Source organism: Channa argus, chromosome 5, assembly GCF_033026475.1.
Source record: "Channa argus isolate prfri chromosome 5, Channa argus male v1.0, whole genome shotgun sequence".
In the NCBI taxonomy this organism is placed as follows: domain Eukaryota; kingdom Metazoa; phylum Chordata; class Actinopteri; order Anabantiformes; family Channidae; genus Channa; species Channa argus.
In genome coordinates, this window is record NC_090201.1 from 20,766,110 (window position 1) to 20,790,065 (window position 23,956).

Here is a 23,956-nt window from a genome sequence, read left to right on the forward strand (position 1 = left end):
TGAATTGCTTGTGTTTGCCTCTTTGGATGACCGATTTTATCTATTCCAGTAGTCAGATGCAAATAAATCTGTGTAAATTCATGACAAAAACTGTGTCAGAAATATGCATATGCATTTTCTTTGGTCTAGATCTATAACACATAAAAGATTCCTTGTTCTGCTTTATAAATCTCAGTCACTGTGGAAATGGGTGCACATGCATGAACTTTATTTATACCCCCACAGTTTGCTGAATGGAACTAGAAATGGCCTTAAACAGCAGTTTGCATATTGCTACTTGTGCCCACTCCACAAAATAAGAAGAAAATTAAGAAGAAATATAATTATAATACACTGGGGAAGTTTTATCACAGATGACTGTAATGCACAACTGTGGCCCTCTGTACCACCAATACCACATCACATAAACAATTATTTATTTATTCGGTTTTTTTTGTCCATTCGCCTTATTCCGTGGGTTTAGGGTCGCCACAGCGGATCACTGTCTGCATGTAGATTTGTTTTTACGCCGGATCCCCTTACTGACGCAACCCTCCCCAATTTCTACCGAGCTTAGACCGGCACTGCACAGCTGGGGATGGGAATGGACTGGGGGTTCAGTGTCTTGTCTTCAGTGTCCTAGAGACACTTCGACATATAGCCGGGCCCGGGGATCGAACCACTGACCCTTTGGACCCTTTTACCTTTTCCATTATACATCTACATATACTGTACGTATAGCACTCATGTTTAAACTAACTTCACAAAGTGATCAGTTCACAGTTGTGAAGGGTAACATTAAATGAAAAACACAGAGGGGGAAACAATTTCAGCAAATAAACAGAAGCAATGATTTAAAATTAAGCCTTTACATGTGCATTTAATAGTAGGGAATACAAAACAACTAAACAAGCAATGTTCTCATAAATTGATTGTGTTTTACCTTAGTTTTTATTTTCCTGATTTATTCATTAATCCTGCCACTAGAAAACTGTATGTACGCATGGTCTGAAGTATGTGCAGTGTGCACACATCTGGCCCCGGGATGTGACCCATATCTGATACCATATAAACTGACGGTGGAGTTAAAAAAGAAAGAAACAAAGAAATAAAAAAGGAAAATGTCATAATCTTTTTCTTACCCTTTGTGCTATTCCCACTTGTTTCGAACACATTTCAGTTACAGTGCATGTTCATTTTAGTCTTGAATTGAGGCATCATAACCAAAATCAAATGTGCTATTTTCTTCCTCTTTTCACTTTGCTGCGTTTTGAAGTCAGTGCTAAAGCGGACTCCGTTAAGCTGCCAGACTGGTGGCATATACAAAAGAATTGCACACTACTTTTATAGCACAGATACATTTTGTTTTGAGCAAGAAATCCAAGTCTGTACTGGAGCTCATTAGATCAGAAATCTAATTATATCTACATATTTGCTGTTTTGCATTTACTAGAAAACTTCCCAAATGTAAAGTTAACAGCAATATCAGGCGTAACACCAACAGTGTGAAAACAGAGATGAAACTGTTATTGGATTTATCACTTAGTTGTTTGAGAGGAAAATAATCTGCAATAGTTCTAATATTAATTATTAGATGTTGTCTTTTTTTAGGAAAAATGGCAAACATTTCCTCTAGGCACAGAATCTCATCCTGTTGTCTTGGTGCCTAGCCCCAACCAACCCGCTGTGTTTGCACAGTTGTAATGCATTGTAATTGACTGTTAAGGTGAAGAATAGTGTTACACCAACTGAGAGGCCAAAAGTGTGTGGGTTCAACTGATGCTTGCCTCCTTACATGGAGCAGCTTTTTCAACCAAGGTAGGGACAAGCAACCATTGTAGGAGTGAAGGTTGGGAGACTTGTTTTTTATATATATATATATATATATATATATATATATATATATATATATATATATATATATAAAAATGCTCTCACAGTATAGAACAACCATGCCATATCCATCAATTTTCCTAATCATAAAACTAATCTGCAAGTCATTTAATAATTAGTTACTGTAATAACAGTCCTTCAAAGTAGAGCATGATTTGTTTTTAAGTTTATGTGCTTACCCCTGTGCATTTACAATTGAAAGGAAAGCAGTCTGACACTCAACAGCTCAACCTGAGCAGCGCAGGTTTAAGTGCCTAGCTCAACATTATGTGTTAGGTTAGTTGAGCTCTTATTTACTTAAGTTGTAGAGATTCTCCCAAATGGTGGAGGGTTTCAGTCTTGAACAGGAGGGTTACAGTGACCAAGCCAAGTTCAAATAGTGGCAGTTGGTGTTTGTCTGTGAAGACAAGTGTGAGCAGTATCAACAAATGGACAGAGAGTCATCCTTTTCAGCATTCTGGCTTGCAATCATGGGACTAAAAGAGAAGAGGTTTAGGGAGGTGGGGGCGCGCTCCAGTGAGTGCAAAGACAACCTACTCATTCCTGCCTCTGTGTCAAAACATCAAAGTAGCTTCCCAGAGTCATTGACTTAAAAGTTCCTGGTTAGTTCCAGCTTTACTTTACCTGCTGGCGAGCATGCTTGCATTTTTATTCGGGTGTCTTTATATTTCAGCCAGCTGCAGCTAACTTCCCACCATAATATCCAGCTTTCTCAGCACAGAGCGCTAATGAACCGAGACTACCTGTAAAGCACAGCCCTTTTTTTTTTTTCTTTGAATTTAAATCATGCAGCCAGGTACCTGCCTGCAGCATTTATCAAAGAGAAGTGAGGCACCGTCCCTTATAGGCAGGATTTCATTCCTTCAAGTGAAGTGTCTCAAAGTTACATGCAAAGCAAGCGTGGAGCAGTTCATGGCCCTACATAAGTAACATTATGTGGAAAAATATTAACAAATAGTTCTATTAAAGCAAAGCTTGGTAGGTTAAATGTAAAGCTACGTAAGCTCTGAATCAGTGCAAACAGTTAAATAAAGCATAGGCATATGATGAATTTTAGACGCTCCAGTATTCATTTGGAGGAAAACATACTTTATAAGGAGCTTATTCGAGCAGCAGAAGAAAAAAAAATAACGAAGATACGAGTAGCTGTCCTTATCAGTCAGATAACAGAAGATGCTTTTCTTCCCTAAGCTGTGTTTTCACTGAGGAATTTTCCTGCCTCTGATGCAAATATCATCTGGCTTGTAAATTGGGTATGGTGGTATAATACCAAACTACTTGTTTGCTGTCACTGCACCTCCTCGGGACATAGTTTAATGACTGCCTCTTGTTGATGTAGACACCGTGTGGGTTTACTCTGCAAGTACTGCCGTTTCTAATGCACAAATTTGATTGTGTTCCCACCTTCCTGTATAAATCCTATCAGCTTTTCCATTGTGTATGTGCCTTAAGAGCTTGGACATTAGTGAGTAAAACAGAAAGTTACATATTTGATAAATTTGCAGCCAAGTACGTGATGAGAAAATGTAGCAAAAAAAGAAATGGCTTCATCCAAATTAATAATGATATTTACAACTTTGCCTGAAGGAAAGGAGCAGAGCGAGAGGGCAAAGGAACAAAACTAAAAGTGAAGGGATCCAGAACCGTGTACTCTGCCATAACGAAATGGAAGTGACCTTCCATCTCTCTGTGTTAGCTATCTCAGCAGGCTGAATTAACTTTCCCCATCATTTTCACCTCTCTGATGTGAACGGCATGCATGCCACAGCACAACCCCAGACTTTCATGTTTATTAATTTCCTTCAGTGAGCGATGCACTAAATCATTGACCCTCTTTTAGTGCTTGTGCTCCAACTGAGCATGGGAACGAGAAGGATGTATTGATTTTGCCCCCTTCTCATCAGCAGCCAGGCCCTTATTTTGGATGAGGAAATGGTAAATCTCATATAGTGAGCCCTTGTCAGGGCCTGTCCAGACCCTAATCTTCACTAGTTGATGGCTCTCTAATCTTTTTACCATCTACAACTCATTAGAGGCTTAGGAGGTGAAAGTAAAGTGTTAAACATCACATTAATTCTCGGGACATTCTCTGGCACTTCATAAAAGCTTTTTTTTTTATCACAGTTAGGATATGACATAATAGCAAAAACAATCTTTGAATATGACTTTGGTTTCATTTTAGATAGTGAAGGACAGGTGCACACAATGACAACATGACTCATTTTTCTGTTAATAACAGATACCTCAACAACAGAACAAAGGGACTGTGAGGACGGATACATTTTTTATTAAACTGTAAGTCAAAGTGGAACACGTTTCCCTATTTTTTTTCATTGGTTGTTTTTTATGGGTTGCTCATTTTTATTCTGTATTTAGTCACCATTGTGAACGTGAAAGTAAAAAAAAATAAAATAAATAATTTGCTATCCTGTGTCTTGCAGCTACATTTCCATTTTACTGTTCACCGTCGTGTCGAGTCTGAGCCCAGGGGTTAAACACAGGGACACATTCATTATAAACCCATTGGACGCGAAGACTTTGCTGACCGAAGTGTGACTTAAACTTTCCACCCACTTCAAGTTATGCTCCACTGTGTAATGCAGGCGGCAAGTGCATAAAATGTAGCAGACTGATTAGTGATCATACCAAAAGATGGATGAAAGAGGATAGAGAGCAAGCCTTGACGACTAAGGTTATTAAGCAGCCCTCTCAGTGAAAATCGAGTGATCAACAACCGTGGCTGATGCTTTCCCAATTTGCCAAGCTATCCACGTCTTTGACAAATTTGTAGTTTTATTCAAAGATACAATATAATCTGCTTAGCAAATGAACAAAATCAAATCTTGTTTTTAAAAGTGATGAGTGCGTCAGGCTGGTGTGAGTGTTGGCTCTCTTAGTCCTGCAAATAAATCGAGGTACTCTCAATAATCTAGTTATAAACTCCCCATTGGAGCGCCTGTCATATTAACTGACATGACAAATAGATCCAAGCTTATGCATCTGGCTTCCTCTCTCCCTCTCTTCCACCGATTTTGCTCTCTCTTGTCTTTTCATACCACTCCTTCTTCACTCCTTTTCACTTTCTCTCTCTTTCTCTCTCTCTTTAACCCCTTTCCTTTTTTTCTTGAGGATTCCTTGGAGGGAGCACTGCTCAATACTGAAGTGAGAGCCGAGATGTACCAGGTGCTTTGGCCCAGAGATTCATTTGTGATGAGACTGGTGAATGTGTCCTCAGCTGACCATCCATCAGCTGTCGAGGAATGGCGGTGGGGCAAGGGAAAATGTTTGTTTGCCACCAGAAAGCGTCCAGCACATTTTGTGGCAGTGATGGAGGAGTTGTCAAACATTGGGTATATGTCTGAGTGTGTCTGCAAGAATGACTGAAGGATGAAGAGACAGAAAAAAAAACAGACTGTGCTTTTACTACATGCATGCAGCCGCTACCAGCTGTGCTTTGACATGTACTGTATGTAAACAACTCCCACAGAACCAGTGTCCTGGCTTGTTAGTCCACTGGTAAAGCAGTGAGATGTGTTCTAGCTCAGGACTGATAGGACAGAGTGCCGGTGTATGTTGGTGACTGCCAAGCTCTGACTCATCATGGCATGATCATTTCAACAGCGGACATTATAGTGTTGCTTTGTAATCTAAGAGTCAGCAGTCAAAGTTGCCTCCTAGAAACGACTTTTACAAACAACTAATTTGCAACAGGAATAAACTCTAGCCTCTGGTGATACTGTCAGACCAGTATAAGCCAAAATTATAATAGTAGCCCAGAGAAAGTGTTACAATTGTGTTGAATATAAGGCTCCACCTTGAAATAATTTTAATTTTTTTATTTTAATATTTTCAGCACAGAAAGCACATAAATACCTGCACACCAATGCTTTTGCTCCTTATGTTTGTATTTTCTGACATTAGTCTGCAGATAGCTGCTCGGTAGCAAAGGAGAATTTGCACATGGTTTAGTTGAATCCCGTGGATTTAGGTCTGGTAACTAGAGACAACGTCTCCTCACCTAATACATTCTGTCCCTTTTATACTGAAGATATAACAGTTATACGGTAACAGACACTACAAGATTGTCAGAGAAGCCAGCCACCTGGAGTCATGACAATCCTGCAAACTGGCATTACTCAATGTTGATAATGCAGCCAATATCATCTGAGTCACTTTTCACTAAAGGGGGCTTTTGTGCACATTTCAAAATCATGCAAAACCAAATTACAAATTAAGATATTTAATTGCCCATATGTAGTGGATACTTTCCCTTTTCTGTTTGACAGCGCTTTTCTATAATTTAGTTGTCATAACAAATATAAAACTTCAAACGATTTAGAATTTGCAAAAACATGTGAAGCTTGCAAATTCCCTGCTATCTTATGAGAGCTTCAGTCCTTCAAATCTGAAGAAAACCATGAGTGCTCATGCTGTGTGACTAGAAGGAAAGTTCAGTCACAATTCACAGAGTTTTGAGCAACTCGAGTCTTATTTTAGAGCAGTGCAAAATTAATGACATTTGTTCAGCAACCATAATGAAAATGATACATTGAGTGCAGAGTTTCTTGCAGAATATATAACAACGCTTTGACAGCCAGAAAAGTGCAGAATAATATATCTGGAAAAAGGAGCAATACAGCAAATGTCATGATTGTCACGTAATTCCTTGTCGTTATTTGCATTGGCGTGAGACAGAAATAATGACAAGATGCAGACAAAAACACATTATGTCTGAGCCAATGAAAAGAATCTGGACTTTCAAAACACAGCCACAGCATGTCCATTTTTTTATAATGCATACGCAAGATGCCTGCAAAAAAAATAAGCCTTATTGTGTATATAAAGGCTTTAGCCTGAATGAATGAATGCACATCGAGGGAGTCAGCTGAGCGTTTATTGGTATGTGTGAAATGATGCAGATGGCGGCGCTGAAAGCAGAATAAGTAATCACTGATATTAGTGCAGAGATCCCCAAGCTGTGTGACTCCGGGCCTGCCCTCATGAATTGGCTTTATGAAAATGCCACAGAGTGACATATTTAAACTATTCAGCTTGATAACTGTGTACCTCTTTACCCTTAAATCAGTCAGTCTGCTGTCCCACTGATACTCATCTCTGTAACAGAAGGAGAGGGTAAGGTAGAGAGAGGAGAAATTGTTAGAGATACAGTCAGAGTGAATCAAACAGAGTTGGAATTAGTAGAGGCTGATGTGAAATTGGTGAAAGGGAAGACGGGAGAAAGAGGGGACATCCCCGTGCAGGTAATGGGTTGGACTCAGTGATAATCACGTTCAGAGGGGAGCCAATGTCACCGTGTAATGCAGCAGGACAGCAAGCCAACCACATAGCGGCTACTGTTTGCCCCTGACCCAGCTCTGTTCACTTTTGACATGTCAATCAGAGCCCAAGAGCTGATGAAGCTCTGATGTTTCTGCCTCTGATCCGAACATACTGGCGTTTCCATGGAGTCTATTGATTTCAGAAGCAGACACACGATATCTCTATTGATTTCATCAGTCTTCTTCTGCTATAAATCCCATCTGGCATCCATTTCCAACTTCAATGCAGTGCTAATTACAGTGACCTTAACAACATCGCTCTATCTCCATCTCTGTTTGAGTCTAGTCCTTTGTTCTTGTTTTTCTTTTAAACTGACAGCATTTGGCGACCTGAACTGCCACCAGCCGCATTCAGTATGATCATTAGATACCCATCACTACATAGTGTGAATTTCAAGCATGTCATAAATATCAACCTCACTACTTGAGATGCAGCGTACTTACACGCCTCCTGTAGCCCTCCTACCCTCATATGAACAAATATTTGTTGCTGTCTTTGACTTCAGTCTGCATTACAATGAAGTCCCTAACAATACTGGCCACTATCCACTGAGCAGCAGAGTTTTCTTGTGTTATCTGCAGCCAAATTCTGGTTCATTACTAACTGTGGTGTAATAAGTAATTCTATGTTTTGTTCTCAAGTTTTTTCTCTGGCATTTTAGCCATTTTTCAGCAAAACAATTGGTGAGTGGGGATAAAATAGGTGGTTTCAACAGAATGTGCTGGTCTCAGCTGTCAAATGACATGATTACATGCTTTTCTGTCTTGCCTTATGCTGAGTTGAATATTTCTTTGTTGAACAAACAAGGTGTCTAAATTTGGTATCTGGGTTTAATTAACAGTTAATGGACACCGTATTCAGCAGATTGGGCATAACTGATGAGTTAGTTGGTTGCAGCTCTAGAAGAGATGCCTTTGCTCCGTTGCGCTGCTTCATCCATATGGACATGCTTTTGTTGTTTTGCTTTGAGCAGATAAAATGTCAGGGAGCAAACTCATGTTCAAGTGTAAAATCGTTTCCAAGCATTTTGAAACAGCTGTTGGTGAAGATAAAGAATGTCCAATCAAAGCTGCAGTTGTTGCTTTGGCATGCATTATGGTGGTATATACCTCATGATGCAGCTTAGGCGCTAGAGCGAGTCATCCACTAAACATGGGGTCAACGGTTTAATGTTCCGTTCCTTCAGAATGTGTGTGTCTATGGTTCCTGGCGTGTGTCTTTGTATGTTTCCTCATTTGCAAGTCACTTTAGATTAAAGCGTCTGCCATTTAAATTATGTGAGATTGGACATCTACATGCTCAATATGCTTCAGAATCACATGACAGAAGCCTCTGATGAAGAAACCCTGACTGTGAGCGTACCACAGCAATTCACTGGTTTTATCTGTGTCCACGAATCTGCTATTAGACAAGGTCAGGTTTATAGGAGCAGGTTTCATGCTTCCCTCATATTTCTTTTGAGTGCACAGGGAGCATTACTTTAAATGTCTCGGTTAGTGCTTTGAGTGTGTGTATTTTGACCTTTATATTACCTTTGATAGCTGTATCACCGCCTCATGTTCTCAATTTTTTGTTTTCCATTTACATTGTGGGAAAGCTGACACTAGAAAGACCATTTTAACAGATTCCATAAACAAACATCTGTGTGTTTTAGTTTTACAGTGCACCCTGGAATAACGATTAATTATGAAAAAGTAGAATCAAAAAAGAATCTTTCTTAGGCTTCCTGCTGATAAGAAGAGATATGACATTCTTGTGATTAAATGTGTTCTGCAGTTAGGCAGTCAGGCAAGCAGAGCCTTTTTGTCGACAGAAGACACCAAAATGTGAAACAATGCTTAAATATCAGTCGCTTGTTTTTTTTTTTTTTTGTTTGTTTTTTTGCCTCAATCTAAGGATTTGTCTGTCACAAGCCTATTGTAGCGAGAGCCTCCTGAGAATAGTGTGTCAAAACCTTTCTTCCTAAAATCATGACTCACCTGTATTACAGTCCTTTACCAGGCAAACGCTGTGAAAATCTGTGTGTTATTATCACAGAACTGTTTTTCTTACTATCAACCATATCTTAGAGCCAGTTGTTATGCTTTTTTTGTCACCTCTGCAGTGCTCGAGATGAGATATGTGTTGTTTGGTCACAGCAACTCACTTAAAAAAAAATAGGTCATTGTTCTTTCCATATTGTTTCCTCCCAGCAGGTAGGTGTGTGCTGGTGACACTGTATCAGATAGCAATGGCCTCTGCTGAAAGGTGAAGACAGAATATTGTGTTTTGGAGAACAGCATCATTTTCTTTAGCCTCTGCCTCATTGTCCCAAAGCATCGTCTGGGAATGTAACAAGCTCAGTTCTTTGTTTACTGGCTCTTTGTTTTTCCTTCGCAAGACAAATCCATTCAATCCTATAATAACCTAAAAATATGAATGTTAGACTATTGATTGGACACTGCCTCTAAGCAAGTAATATTATTGCCTTGGTGTGTCAATTCTTTTTTGTGTTATCTTTATTTTGTCATCTTGACTGTCCTTCTCTCTTCGCTACAAATCCTGACTCAAAACAGATTTATGATGTATAATTACGCTGACGCATCAAGCGTCCATTAAGTGTGTGTGTGTGTGTGTGTGTGCGTGTGTTTGTGTGTGTGTGTGTGTGTGTGTGTGTGTGTGTGTGTGTGTGTGTGTGTGTGTGTGTAAACAGGAAAGGCACTGCCATGTGGCCACCTTTTTACTGTTTCTGGTGTTTGTGTATGTGTGTTTCCATGTGTGACTATATGCATGTTGGAAGTAATGGGCTTTGTGCATCCTCTCTTGCTGACAGCCAGTATGTATCCATGGCAACGCCAGGTCGATCCTAGCTGTAAGCGAAGCTGGTGAGAGGGACTTGAAAGGGAGCGTTAAACCGCTCCTCTCATCTGCCCTGCGCTCTTCTCACTCTGACCATGGCGAAATGCGTGGCCTTGTTGAAATCCCAGCCCCAGGGTTAGAGACTGTAACTGTGACCATGAACACTCACATCACAACAGTGCCACCTTTTGACCTTATTTGAAAATCTACCCTTAAAACACGGTCAAATTGTTTTTATGTCCTTTTTTTTCCTGTGAATTCAGGCCTCATCAATAGACAAACAAGTGTATGTTTTTTCCTGAAAGCTAAAAGCCCAGCACCAGTACATGGTCCCTTCAGCATGATGTTCGTTCCGATATTGGCGGTAGAGAGATGACAGGAAATGAAGGGATAAGGGGATGAGGAATTATAATCTACAGAGCTCCCCAGCTGGATTTGAATGAGTTAATGGCTCCAAGGCCACCAGAGTGCCCCTTTTAGGATGATTTTACCAAGACAATATTCCTGGAGCTGTTTAATTCAAGCAAGGTAATTTTATGGGAGTCATATCTTTAATTCAAAAGGTGTTATTATGAAACGTGGTTTTAGGACAATTTGCTGTTGGTTTTAAAGCCCAAAGTCCTTTTTGTAAGTCTAAAAATTGATAGCTCTTTCGCTGTCTGTGATTTATAGATTTTTACACCCTTTTATTCCATTATAAAGTTGCTTCGTTGAGTTTAATGCTTACCAGTAGCAACTCGTGTGAAAAAGTCAACATATTGTGATAACAAAAGACAATATTGGGACAGCGTTTACATTAATTAGATAGTGTAACATACAAAAAAAAGACAAAGGGTGCTTCTCGTATTACCGCTTGTCATCTTGGGTTTTAAAAATGTTGTAGATCATGTGGTTTGATGCTTTGTCAAGGCAGTTTCAGCCTCAGGAGAGACTACAGAATTGTATGGGATGCTGCTGCCCCCTAGTGGATAGCAGATGACTCGTTAAAGCAAGATGCTCATGATTTGAAAACAATGAATGATGACAAGGGAGGAAAAGACATAAAAAGATAAATAAATGGGCAAGAAATGTGCAAGAAAATCGTGTTTATTTTGGGATTTATCTGCCAAAACAGATTTATTTCAACCCTGTGTGCATCAATAAATCTGCACTGATACTATAATTAAGAGTTTTTGGCAGAAAGGACATGAACCTAAAAACCTTCATATATTCAGAGGGTCAGTGAACTGCTTTGCACAGCTTAATTTCCTCCAAAGCAGTTACACAACTTGCCATCTTGTGCCAAATCTGAGATGTTAACATGTCTGAATATTCATGCAGCTGTACCTCTCAGAAGGCCTAGGGACTACAGCCGAGGGAGCACTGTGACCTTCTTGTTGGGTCAGGCTGGATGCTGGAGGCTGGATGCTGGAGGCTATCTAGTGATCACTAATACATATTCAAGAAGCAGGGGCTATCAGGCGCTGCTGTTAAACAGGCTTCAAGATAGAGCTGGATCAAGGCCAAGTCTTAACTCTTTTGTTTGCTCCCTTATCATCAATAGCTTTTTTCGGTAATGGACAATCTCCACAGCTGCGGCTAAACACATATTGACTAAGTCTGCTGCCTTTCTCACCCTCTCACCTGATGTTAGGGTTTTTCCCCTGATGAAAACATGCTGATGGGTTGTTATGGTTTACAAAGCCCAACTCATTGGATTGACCTAGGTAATGTGTTTTTTATGTGGCTGTTTCTTAGCGGTATTATAACGGTATCATTGGATGTTGGTTCTTCTTGTATAGAGTGCTGTAATGCCTCTAAATGTGTCTATGGTTTCATTTTCTGGCACTGTCTTGTTTTCGGAAAATAATCTCAGCAGTCTAATGGAGGTGGATCGATACAGATGGATTGGTCTCTTACATTTCCTTTTCATATCACAACCAACACCACCTTTGGGATTCTGCATTCATCTCCATATTCAATAATGAAGGGATCTGTTTAAGATGCTCTCTCTCTCTCTCTCTCTCTCTTTCTCTCAAATACTAGTAGTTATTTGCTTTTAGTTAATCTGCTTTCCACAGAACTGCTCGAAGGTATGTGTTGGTTTGTAATTTGAAAGAGATCTGCTAGTAAAAGTGGCATTAGATTGAAACAACAGCACTGAACAATGAACAAGTGGAAGTCTTGATTAAATTCCTTGACTTCACTCCTTGGTGGTTGTTCTGTTTCTTGATTAGACATCATGGACGAACTTAGCACTCTTTAAGGAATCCTCTTATTTTGTGTTGCTACTCGGCTTCTCTGTGAATTAAAACCTATTTTAAGATCTGACCTTATTATAAAACCATTGCACCTAAGGTTGTGCTGTTTTTTCCAGTGTTTGAATCTTTTGCAGTTGCTTCTGTGTAGTCATTTCGATAACACCTAAGTGTCATTTGCATTAGATTATACAGCTGTGCTGAGATCATATTTCTTTATAGGGGAGCATTGAGGTCATGCCAAACAGTAAATTCAGCAGAAATAAAAAGCCTGCTTAGTGCTTTTGCTACTGTACCTTAGCTGCTGGTCTCATTCATTTTCTCTCTTTTGCTGCATGAAGCCTCTATTTTTCCTGTAAATGTTGAAACCCTGCCCCACCACTGTGACCTGAAGCCGGGCCCTGTGGGAGTATCCCATATCCCATACTCCTTATGGCCTCACCTTCTTTCCGTTCCGCCTCCTCCTCCTCCTTTTCTTATGTTTCTTCTTCTACATCTTTGTTTTCTTTTTTTTTTGTTTCTGTATTGCTCTGAGGGATCTGCCCCCGAGACAAAAGGACGAACCCAGGCAAGGCATCTCAGTTTAGCAGAGTAGATTTGAATGGTGGCGAGCGGAGTGTCTGGCTTGATTTTCAGCTTGTGCTAATAGCTTCCGATGACGTTCTGACTTGTGTGTGGTTGATTGGGTGTGTATTTTGACTAAAACCTCACTTTAGGCGCCGACTTGATTTGTTGCACAATAAAAATTGGTGGAACATAGGTAGAATTATTTCAACTGTGCCTTACCACTATTCCTCTGCTTTAATGATGCATCGCTGAGAGATTTAGGACTCTTTGATCCTTTGGACCTTTGGTCTTAGACTGCTATTTTAATAATAAGCATTATTAGCTCATTCATCCTGCCACAATGCCAGTCCGGATTGTGTGCACCATCTCCTTTTCGGCAGATGATGAGCCCAGCAGGGGATATGCTAGCGACTGTTTTGATGAGCACTACAAGCGTGTAAAGAGGAATTATAGCGAAGGGGGCTCGCAGGACTACCTGGATAGGTGTAGTCAGGTGGATTACTGCAACGAAGAGGAAGGCAATGACAATGACGTGCCAGATTTGGCCGGTTTCTTTGGCGGTTGCTCACTTCACGGTGCCAACCATGTGTTTGTGGAGGAGAAGAAGTTTGGTATTCGCCAGGGTTTGTGGGCGGTGGTCTTCACTACGGCCTTGTCTGCATTCTTGTACCAGGTTGCTGATAGGGTAATATACTATCTCCAATATAATCACATCACCTTGCTGGATGAAAACGCGGCCAATAACATGACCTTTCCTGCTGTCACCTTCTGTAACTACAACTTTATTCGGAAGTCTCAGCTGAGTTTCAGTGACTTGATTTTTATGGGCCCTCTGCTGGGCTTCGAAGAAGGCATGGCGCCGGGTTTTCAGCTAGCCCCGGAGCCAGACCGCCCACCAGGTTCTCGTTTCAGCCTTGATGAGTTCTACAACCGTACTCGACACCGTATAGAGGACATACTGCTGGAGTGTAAATTCAGTGGCATAGATTGTGGTCCTGAAAACTTCAGGGAGGTAAGTTTCACCAAGACGCCACATGGAAGTAATATATTTAAATGTATGATCTTTTTTAGATCTAGCAGACTCTAAATTTGACATGATCAGTGCAGTTTAACTCTTCATATATTCAGGTTTCAGCTTCAGTTAAACCTCTGAATTCTAAGTGAAACTGTGAAGTGAACATAGTAAAACATTAGGGATTTCTGATACAGAAAAAATAAAGAGTGTATTTATTGCTATAACTTATACCAAGTCATAAGTGTAAATAAAAATGTTTTTCTAAGTCAGCATAAGGGTTTCAAATGAAACTCCATGAAGTAGTCATAATAAAAGCAGGTCCCATTACTTAAAGTGGAAGCTGATTACTGAATTAAACTGGCTCTAAAGGAATAGTTGTGCCGTTTGATCAAACTTAAGGGGTCCTGTCCTGCTAGACACACATTGCCCTCGAATTTCTAGTATTATTCCTGTGCACCCTCAGGAGGGATACTGACTTACCAAGTAGTGTTGACAAAATCCAGCTATTGGTCTATTGATTTGCTCGACCTTTGCACAGTTGTTTGGACTGCCAATGGATGTGCTAGAGTTACACGAGCTGCAAATACATCTGTGTACGTGACACGCTATGTCCTTTTTAGACCCGATAATGACAAGGAGCCTATGTTAATGTACAATTTATTTCAGCATGAATTGTTCCAATGTATGTAGTAGCACAATATCAACAGCAGCAGTGGAAGTTTTTGTGTTCAAATGATTAGTTATTTAATTAGTCAGGTCATTCTCCTTCTTTTTGGTTATCGGTTAATTGTTTAAGTCATTTCTGAGAAGATTTACTGATTGTGGCTTCATAATTGTGATTATTACTGTGTTTTATGATGCTTTTTATTTGCAGTTTTTTGGCTTTGCCAAATCAATGAGTTTGATGTGTCAGTTTCAGTAATGGTTATTTAAAGTAATGAATAGAGTCAGCCCTAATTATTTCTTCAGGTATGAATTCATCATTAAAATCAATGTCGTGAGTCTCACTGAGACTGAAGTGCTGTATGAAGCTATTTGTATAGACCACTGTGATAAACTCATTTAATCACATTTCACAGGGAAGATTGAAATGCAAACACAAGCAGAGTGACATGACATTAAACATTAAAAGCCTGTCTTACCAGGTGATTTTTCATTAGGGATTTCACAGCATCAACACTGTAAGCGGCTTTGACATTTAGAGGTTTGGAGCTACAGAAGTGAAGAGCTGTACGGGATTCCATCCTTAACAACTAGAATACAAACTCTTAATGTAAGGAAAACAAGAGCGTCGATATGACATTGAGGTTTTAAATGTTATGATGTGGGAGTGTGGAAGAGTGTGTACATGCAAAGGTGGGCAAAATTGGAGACTTTTTATTTAAAAATATAGAGTATATGGCCAATGTCCTTGGGGTGAAATTGGGCCAGCAGTCATCCTCTGCTGATATGCCTTTTATCAGACAAAGTACTGTGACTGCAGTGCAGTCTGTCATTTTCTATGTATGAGAGGGAGGTAGTGACCAAGCTTCATTCAATGACAGACATTACTGCCATGGTGCAGTTTAAAATTCATTCCTGCCTTCATAATATCTTACTTTGAATTGGATGGGATGCTTCCTAGATTACATCATCATCCTCTATACCTTGGTAAAGCTGTGACAGATTCATCCATTCAAACCAGCAGAGCCTTTGTCCTTGTCCAGCGGCACAGTTTGTGAATCTTTGGGAGTTTTTCCTCATTCTGCAAACAATGACCTAAAATGTGGAAAGTTTGTCATGCGAGACTTGATAAAGGTGACCCCCAAAAAATTAGACAAAAAAATTGCACTTATTCATATATTTATTGCAGAAAATTATACCATCATCACTATTTCTGTTTTGCAAAGCTATAAAATGCCTGTAATCTTCCTTGGCAGTATTCATTTAAACATTTTCAGTAAATGTTTATTGGTCTTGAGGGATTTTTAGTCTACTACTCCTTACACAACAGGTTTACAGTCAGGAATTTGATTTGGCCATTTTTAAAATATTAGAGTTTCTTATGCCTAATCATTATTTGCTAGAACCATTCTAGCGTTGTTGTCTTGCCACATGATTCACTCTGTGTTGAGTTTCAGTTCATGGATCGATAACATGACATGTTTTTGAATTTGCTTTTCAAAAATCAGACCTTATAACTCTGTCAGTGATGGCAAGATGTTCAAGTCCAGAGGCAGCAAATCAAGCCCAGATCATGATACAACCACCACACCTGTTATAAAGATGGTATAAGGTTCTCATGTTGAAAAGCAGTCTTTTTCAAATAAGGCAGGGCTTCCCAGACTCATCTGACTCCTATTCCATTGATTAAAACATGTGATTCTAATATTGCACTAAAATGAACTGATAAATAACACGTAGAGGTTCAAATACTTTAACATACACAGATATGGAACATTGGATCAAATTATTTTCCTTAGACCATGAACAAACAAGATTTCTTTAGTTCATTTCTTAAATTAGGTTTTTATGTAGTTTTAGGAATGATGACAATTTATGTCATATTTGTGCAGTATATTAAAAATCTAATAGGGTATGTGCCACTCAACATTTTTGCCTTATCTTCATTCACGGGTCTGAATTGTGCATTATATGTTATTAGAGAACTTGTTGCAAATTTAAATATACAGTGAAAGATAACACAGCATGGACCCGTGAGAGGGTAGTATTACAGGTTTGGGTTGTTGTATACAGAGCATGTGAGTCTTGTTTGTAGATCGGTTTTGAGGGAAATAGCTTATGCCTTCCTGCAGGTTTCGTGTAGTGTTCTTACCGCAGCAAGGCTAAAGACCTGACTAACACGAGTGACAAGTAATCATTCCTTTGTCAGGTCTAATGGGATTAATTATAGCTGTTGTCAATTTAACTTGTAGTACAGCATCCCACTAATATAATTATTGATTGTTCCTTCCAGCTCATGTACCTCAATGCAGTGATGATCAACCCGTGTTTTCTTCCTGTTTTGTCGCTCTGTGTCCAAACCAGTTTTAAAAATGTTCTGCGGTGCTTTGACATGAACAGGTTTGAAAAACAACTGTTTATGCAAGCTGCTTGGAAACAGCTATTGTGCTTTCTGGGCCCATTGTATTACTTGGTGAAATTAACTGCTTTTCTTATATTTGTGTAGTTAGCAGGGTAAGCATTTGTTATGCAATAGCATACGGATATATTTAAGTGATGTTACCCTATTGTGTGTGTGTGTATATACACATATATATGTGTGTGTGTGTGTGTATACACATATGTGTGTGTGTGTGTGTGTATATACACATATATATGTGTATGTGTGTGTGTGTGATATATATAGTAGAAAATGCAATGTAGACACAAAGAATTTAGTCCAGGACATAGAGCAGTAATGACTATACAGTAGATATACCTCATATTAAGGAAGGCATGAACTAGCTTTTTAAATTAGTGTTCATAATATGAACATCAAATATGAATACAAACCAGAGTAAGCCTTTTCCATGGGAAGTACATTATTAAATAATCCGGAAAAAACCATACAGAGGAAAGAGGCAGATGATGTAATGAATAAATTGGGGTTCTGCTTTATTATACATTTAATAAAGGATTTCATGCAGTTAATAATTGATTTATTAATGTTTACATTGTTAACTAATGCTGTATAGCTCAGCCATAAAAAATGTATGGGAACAATTTACAGGTTGTCACATTGTGGAAAATCGTCCAGCATTTAACTTTGCTTGTCTATTCAGATCTTTCATTTATTTATGTACTTGATTAGTGGGAGAGCCCTGCAATAGTCTGATCATCTACCCTCTCTAAAATTAATCCATAAAAACAGATTCCAGCCGTAACCCTTTTATAATCAATGTCTTAGCAGAAAATGTTGCTGAAAAGTGACATTTAAAAATCACATTAGCAAAATGAATAATTAGCAGTATCGCTAACGAGTTAGTGATAATGCCCTTGTGGCATATAGGAGTGACTTGTATCTATGGAGCTGGCTATCTCACTTATCAGTATTCATTATGCATTGCTATTATCCTTTTCCTCTGAACAGCAAATCAATATAGTGTAGTTATTTTTCTGCAAATTTGCTGTTGAAAGTGCCATTTCCTACTAAAGCCTGTTCATTTTATGTGCTGAAGAGACATTAATGGCCTTGCAGACTGCATTGTTGGTGAACTACGGAGGGGTGGGAAAGGGAAATGAGCAGATTGATTGCTTTCTGTCTTAATGGTTGGAGTTCGCTGTCCAATTCTCCTCACGTTCTGAGTCTCTCTCCACCGTCCCAGTACGTGTGCATGGTGGGTGTTCCTGTGTGTCTCGTTGTGTAAGTGCACACTCTGTGATGAGCCCTGGCTCAGTAGTGAAGTTTTGCTAACACCATTCAGAAAGACGGTTCAGGTTGCAGTAGTTCGGTCCCAGAGCAAAATGTGAGCCCCCCTCAGAGCAGTGATCCAAATCCCTTCTTCCTGCTCAAGCCCCAGCCCATTAGAAACAGATTGCCTTTCTCCTAAGCTCAGCATTGTCTACAGAATCAGCCAGTGGCTCCTGTTACGCCCTTCTCCTGTCTCCTCAAGAGCATCAGTCTGTATGCCCCAGGCTTATACAATCAGACAAATAGGCAGACAGACTGTGAGAGATTTTTTTCAGACAAGGGAAAGTGTTATGCCAGAGCTGGACTCGCCATCTGGCTCCGAGCTGCAATTACGGTTATGGTTCAGTACTTCTTTTAAGCAGACACTGGAAAAGCGTGTATCGGGGAAAGTGTAATTTAATCATCTTCAGGCATATGCCATGATAAATTAGATGTTAGTAAATTATCAAAGTAGATCATAACATGTGTTCCACCAACACGGGATACAGCACTGCTTACATCGAGTGTGTGCTAATCTCAATTTGTTCTTGTCACTTGTGAAGTAACACTTACTCTACACCTTGTGTAATTAGGCTAATTAAACTGTCACTTCTTCATATAGAAATCGATTTTTTCCGCCTCTATTCGTAATATGCATTACATTGTCGATAGCTTGATTTATCCCGTATTTTTGCAGTTTCATTAGTTTGTGTCAAAGTCAGATCCTGATGCAATGCCTGACTTTGTGTGAGAAAACTGAACCAAAATATTGGATTTTAAATTTAAGGTTGTGGAAATGAGCTAAAATAAGCACCGACTCCCTCAGAAAGTGGCCGTTACAGTCTTTGAGTTTGAAAAACCACTTCCTGATGTGAAATGCCTCCTACCCCTTGAGAGGTGACCGTGCAAGACCATTAAATATGTATGGTAACGCTGAAGTTCAGACAGCTGTTTGTGACTTTGTCTACCATTGTTGGTTGTTTTTGGATCAAAGGTTCATAGGTGCTCACTGTCGTACACAGCTAAAGGTGATCACAATTACATTTCGTTGTGACCCTTAATAAAAGTAATTTTGGAATTTTATGTCCTCTCAAATATATTTAAATATCAGTGTCATATGCACTCTCCTCTTGTTTCTGATTTATGACTGTCTGATCCAAATAATAAAACTAATGCCTCTGATATTCCTCTTATTTCCACTGTGTTTTTAAGGTTTTCCAGCAACTCGTTTTGCTTGCCAACATTTTCAGTTCTACTTTTGTTGGGATGCACCTATATCAAACCGTTATCACAAGGGGGCAGTGTTTCACAATTATTTTACAGCCCTAACTGGCTTTCATGGAGTTGTTGGCACTGAGATGCTACATGATGGTCTTTTTTTCTTCTTGTTTACAAGAAATCCCTCACAAATATACTTAATCCCATCACTAAAGAACCCTTTGATTCCCACTACAGTAGAACATCAGAGTCTCTGGGCTGCAGTGACCGCTATCCAGTTAAAGCATGTAAAAGCAGAGCTGCTGCCAGTGAAAACCCAGTGGTTGCATTTTTATTTTTTTTAATTTTTTTGAAAGAACTGTTTTCACAAGGGATTAAACTCTATTTGTGTGTTGTGCGGATTGAAAAATAAATATTTCAAATCAAACATAAGATGAGCTTTGTTCGCTGTGTACGGCCTTGGCAAAAACCCATCCCTCACTCAATCCCTAACACTCTTTTCTCTTCGTCTCTCTGTCTCTTTTCATGTGCCACACTATTTTTGTAAGTGAAGGACTTAAGTCCAGAAAAGACACTGTGGCACTCTGTCACTGTGTCCTATCTCTCTCACTCTATTCAAGCGATTGATCAGTGTTTGCAAATACACCCAGTTTAATTAAATCGCTCATCAGTCTTCTTTGCAGACTGGTGACAAGTGCAGCAACTCTCACTCCCTTTTAAGACTAATCCAACAGCATATTAAGCCAGGGTTATTTAAACTGGACAGATACATTGCTACCTCTCTCCAATATCAGCTAACTCTTCATAACGCAAAAGCTAATTAATCTTTAAAGTGGCATAAATGAAAGGACAGAACTTTGACTTTATCACTCGACTAAGATAAATGACTCCTAATAATGTGAAAATGAGGGATACTGTCATCTTGTTGGAGCAATTATATATGAATAAGACATATGACAAGTGTCCTTTATGGGGCCAATAGCCACTTGCTAGTTGCTAATTAGGGTGATGAGAGGGCCTTAATTGCTTCCTACTGGATTGTTCCCCTGTACTTTCATCAGTGCTGAAATAAAACATTTGGCTCCAAATGACAGAATGGGTGGCAGAGATGGAAAAAGGTCCCTACAGAGCACTGGTCTCAGTGTTTACTCTCTTCGTGTGCCTTTTTTGTCTCTCTGTCCTTTTTGTGGTGTCTTTCTGCAAGTGTCCTCGTGTGTGGGCGAATCTACTACTTACTGCATCTGCTGTAAAAAAACAAATTTTTATCAGAGTTTGTATCAAGTACGTGAACAGAAAACGGACAGAAGTGTGTGACAAGTGTGTTTTTCCATACAGGCTAGTGCTGTACAGTTTGTGTTTGTGGTCAAACTATTCATTTTCATAAATGAGCACATCTAAGTGTGTAACAGCGAGGCCTTACTTCACCCTAGTCCTGTGTGTTTCCGTAAACGTGTATTTTCTCGTGTGTGTGTGTGTGTGTGTGTGTGTGTGTGTGTGTGTGTGTGTGCAAAATAGAAAGAGGCACGGGAAGAAAGATTAAGACAAAGGTATTGATTTTTGTCTGTCTACTGTATGTTTGACTAATCAGTGCTAACACCTTTCAGTATTCTTTACCTACAATATGCTACACACTGTACATCCCCCGTTAGCAAAAACTGTGTGATGACCAGTGGCTTTGAAAATTCCAAATATACCTGAAAAATGGATGTTATAGTTAAACCCTAAAGAAATTCACATTTTCCATCTCATGTATTATCATTCCAGTAGACTCATGTTTCTGGCCACTTGACAAATGAAGTACACTTTGCTGCTGGGTCGGCACAATAGGTTACAATGTGTTTATCAAAGCTTGTTTGTTAAAATAGGGCAATGAGATCCATGACTGAACCTCTCAGTAAAACCACAACAAGCGTGTAGAAGACAAATTTTTCAAAAATGTATTTTGTTAGACTGTGCAGACAGTCACTTTCAATGACCACTTTGTCATTACATGTAGTTCTTTAAAGATGACTACATGTTATGTGTCTGTACGTTAAAAGTTATTGTTCATAAACAATGAATCGCTACAGTCCACTATTTTCAAACTAGCAGCTGTGTCAAAGTGTGTGGTTGTGAAACAAACTAAAAAGTTTGAGCATGATATACCCTGAGTAGTGGCTTCATTAGCTACACCTGTGCAACCTAAGCAAATAGAATGATCTTATCTTGGAGTTTTCCTACGTTGCCACTGCACAGACGAAGAACCTCACAGCCCAAAATACCTCGAGCTACACGGATCAAACTGTCTCTATTCACCTGGCTGTTTCTTCAGTGACCCAGGACCCTGATATCACGCTGCCCTGGTCTCGCTCTGTAAACTCTGTTGGAGACACAGTGCCAACCCGCGGTCTTCCGGTCCTGTTGGACGACCAGTGGACGGCCCTGACACGGGCCTGCTCCTTAACGCTCACACAGGAGGCCTGGTTCCGGCTTAAAGAAGACATCAGACGACACCCACCGCATCTCATCGGGTCAACAGATCCAGAGTGCTGAACCTTCTCCTGTCCAGGTGGATAGCCGGTTCACTGTGCTTGAGGAGCTGGACAGGGCGATGTCCCCAGCACCGGTTCCCTCCCTGACTGCCTCCTGAGATGCCAGACGGCTTGGCCCCCAGAGGTGGCCGCTTCCCTTCCACATTCAGCGCACCTCACTGCACCAAAGGCAGCTCGGTCGCCCTCTCAGCATCTCAGTCTCCGGTGACTGACTGTCCATTTGAAATACCTGTGGCCCTGATGTGCTCACCTCTCCTGCATCCTCTGCTCCAACCCCGACAACATCCACAGGTATTAACAGTGTGAGATGTTCATAGAATCTGACGTTACCCTGCTTTTTTGGATTAAAATTTTTCACCAAAGGAAATTCACGATTTTAACTACACTGCTCTTTGCCCAATAGACTACGTCTGCTCCCCAACCACCTAAATTAAAACAAAAAATGAACACAAGGGGAGTTAATCATAATAACCTATTAAAAGTTAAGACTACTTCTCATACAGAACCGAAACCCAAAGGAAATGAACGTTATTAAATATCACATCTCTCTCGTCTAAATCCTTGTTAGTAAATGACTTGATAAATGATCATTAAATTGATTTGTTTAGTTTTACTAAAACTTGGTTGCAGCAGGAAGAATATATCAGTCTCAATGAGTCCACCCCCCCAAGTCATAGTAAATATCACATTCCTAGAAGCACAGGCCGAGGTGGAGAAGTAGCAGCAGCAATCTTTTCTCCTTCTCTGTCTCCCTCTCTCTGTCCCATTCTGCAGGTGTCCCCAGATTTGAAGCTGGGTGTTTTCCAATGTGCAGCTACTGGTCCTTCCAACCTGCCAAATGTTTTGTTGTTGCATTTTTTTGCTCTTTTCTTTTCTCTCTCCACTTGCCACTCACCCCAACCGGTCAAGGCAGATGGCCGCCCACCCTGAGCCTGGTTCAGCTGGAGGGTTCTTCCATTAAAGGGAGTTTTTCCTCTCCACTGTTGCCTATGGCTGCTCAAGGTTTCTCAATTTGTTGGGTTTCCTCTACATACTTGTATAGTCTTGAGTTTATTATGTAAAGTGCGTTAAGATTACTTTGTTTTCAATTGGCGCTATATAAATAAAGTTGTATATATTATTATATTGTATATATAGAAATATGCTGTAAATTTGACCTTATTGTGGAGATTGACACCTCCAGTGAATTCAGTGTCATAGAACGGTAGCGGCAGCAGCGCAGATATATTTTCTTAACAATTTTAGGAAGGCTTGGCCTTCTACCCAATCGGAGAATTTCATGATTTCTGCTCATTTTTACAGCATTGTCATGACTATACATTATGTGGAGTGTAGCAGACGGTATAGGAGCATATCAGAGCAAACAGAGCAGGTTGTCATGATACTGCTAGTCTTACTGTAGCTTCAGGGAGGTATCTTTACATGAAAACTTTGGATTTTGTGTCTTGTCCTATAGAGGATGAGGATCTCCTCATTGTCAGTAGTAACAGATTTATTGCATCTGTCAACGTATACAGTATATACACTCATTTTCAGCATCTTTTTTAATGGTTTAAAGTTAATTTTGGTGAGTGTCTCAAGATTTGTGTCTCACACTATAATATCAGAGGTTTTATGCTTTTTACCACTGATGCAATAGTGTCCTCTAAAAACACTTGAGACTCTAAACACATATCTGCTCAGTCACTGTGAAACACTCTGGATAAGAGCAGAGGCAAACTGCCTTAAATGTAAATGAGCTTAAAATTGTAAACAAGCCTGTCCTGAGCTAATGTTGGATGGTCTATTGATTAAGTGGTTGTTGTTTCATCCCAGTATCTACGAGTCAGTCTCTGCAGGTCTGAGCTGCTGCCTCTGGGCAGTACTAGAGAATGGGCTGATTATATTATTTAGCACCATGACTTAATAAGGACAGCTGATGCAAATCTTCACACCAATAACGCCTGCCTAAGCAAGCACACAGTGA

The 23,956-nt window shown here is 39.8% G+C and overlaps 1 protein-coding gene across 2 annotated transcripts in view; it reads left to right on the forward strand.

Annotated features, from left to right (window-relative positions):
• asic1b (acid-sensing (proton-gated) ion channel 1b) overlaps positions 1 to 23,956 on the forward strand; it is a 144,081-nt gene that overhangs the window by 84,657 nt on the left and 35,468 nt on the right. Inside the window, exon 1 of one of the 2 annotated variants that reach the window (XM_067504999.1) lies at positions 12,868 to 13,866. The exons of the other annotated variant lie outside the window; for it this stretch is intronic. Within the exon in view, the coding sequence (XP_067361100.1) occupies positions 13,195 to 13,866 (672 nt within the window). The 5' untranslated portion in view covers positions 12,868 to 13,194. Of the gene's footprint in view, positions 1 to 12,867; positions 13,867 to 23,956 lie in introns of those variants that run through there. 2 annotated transcript variants of the gene reach the window in all.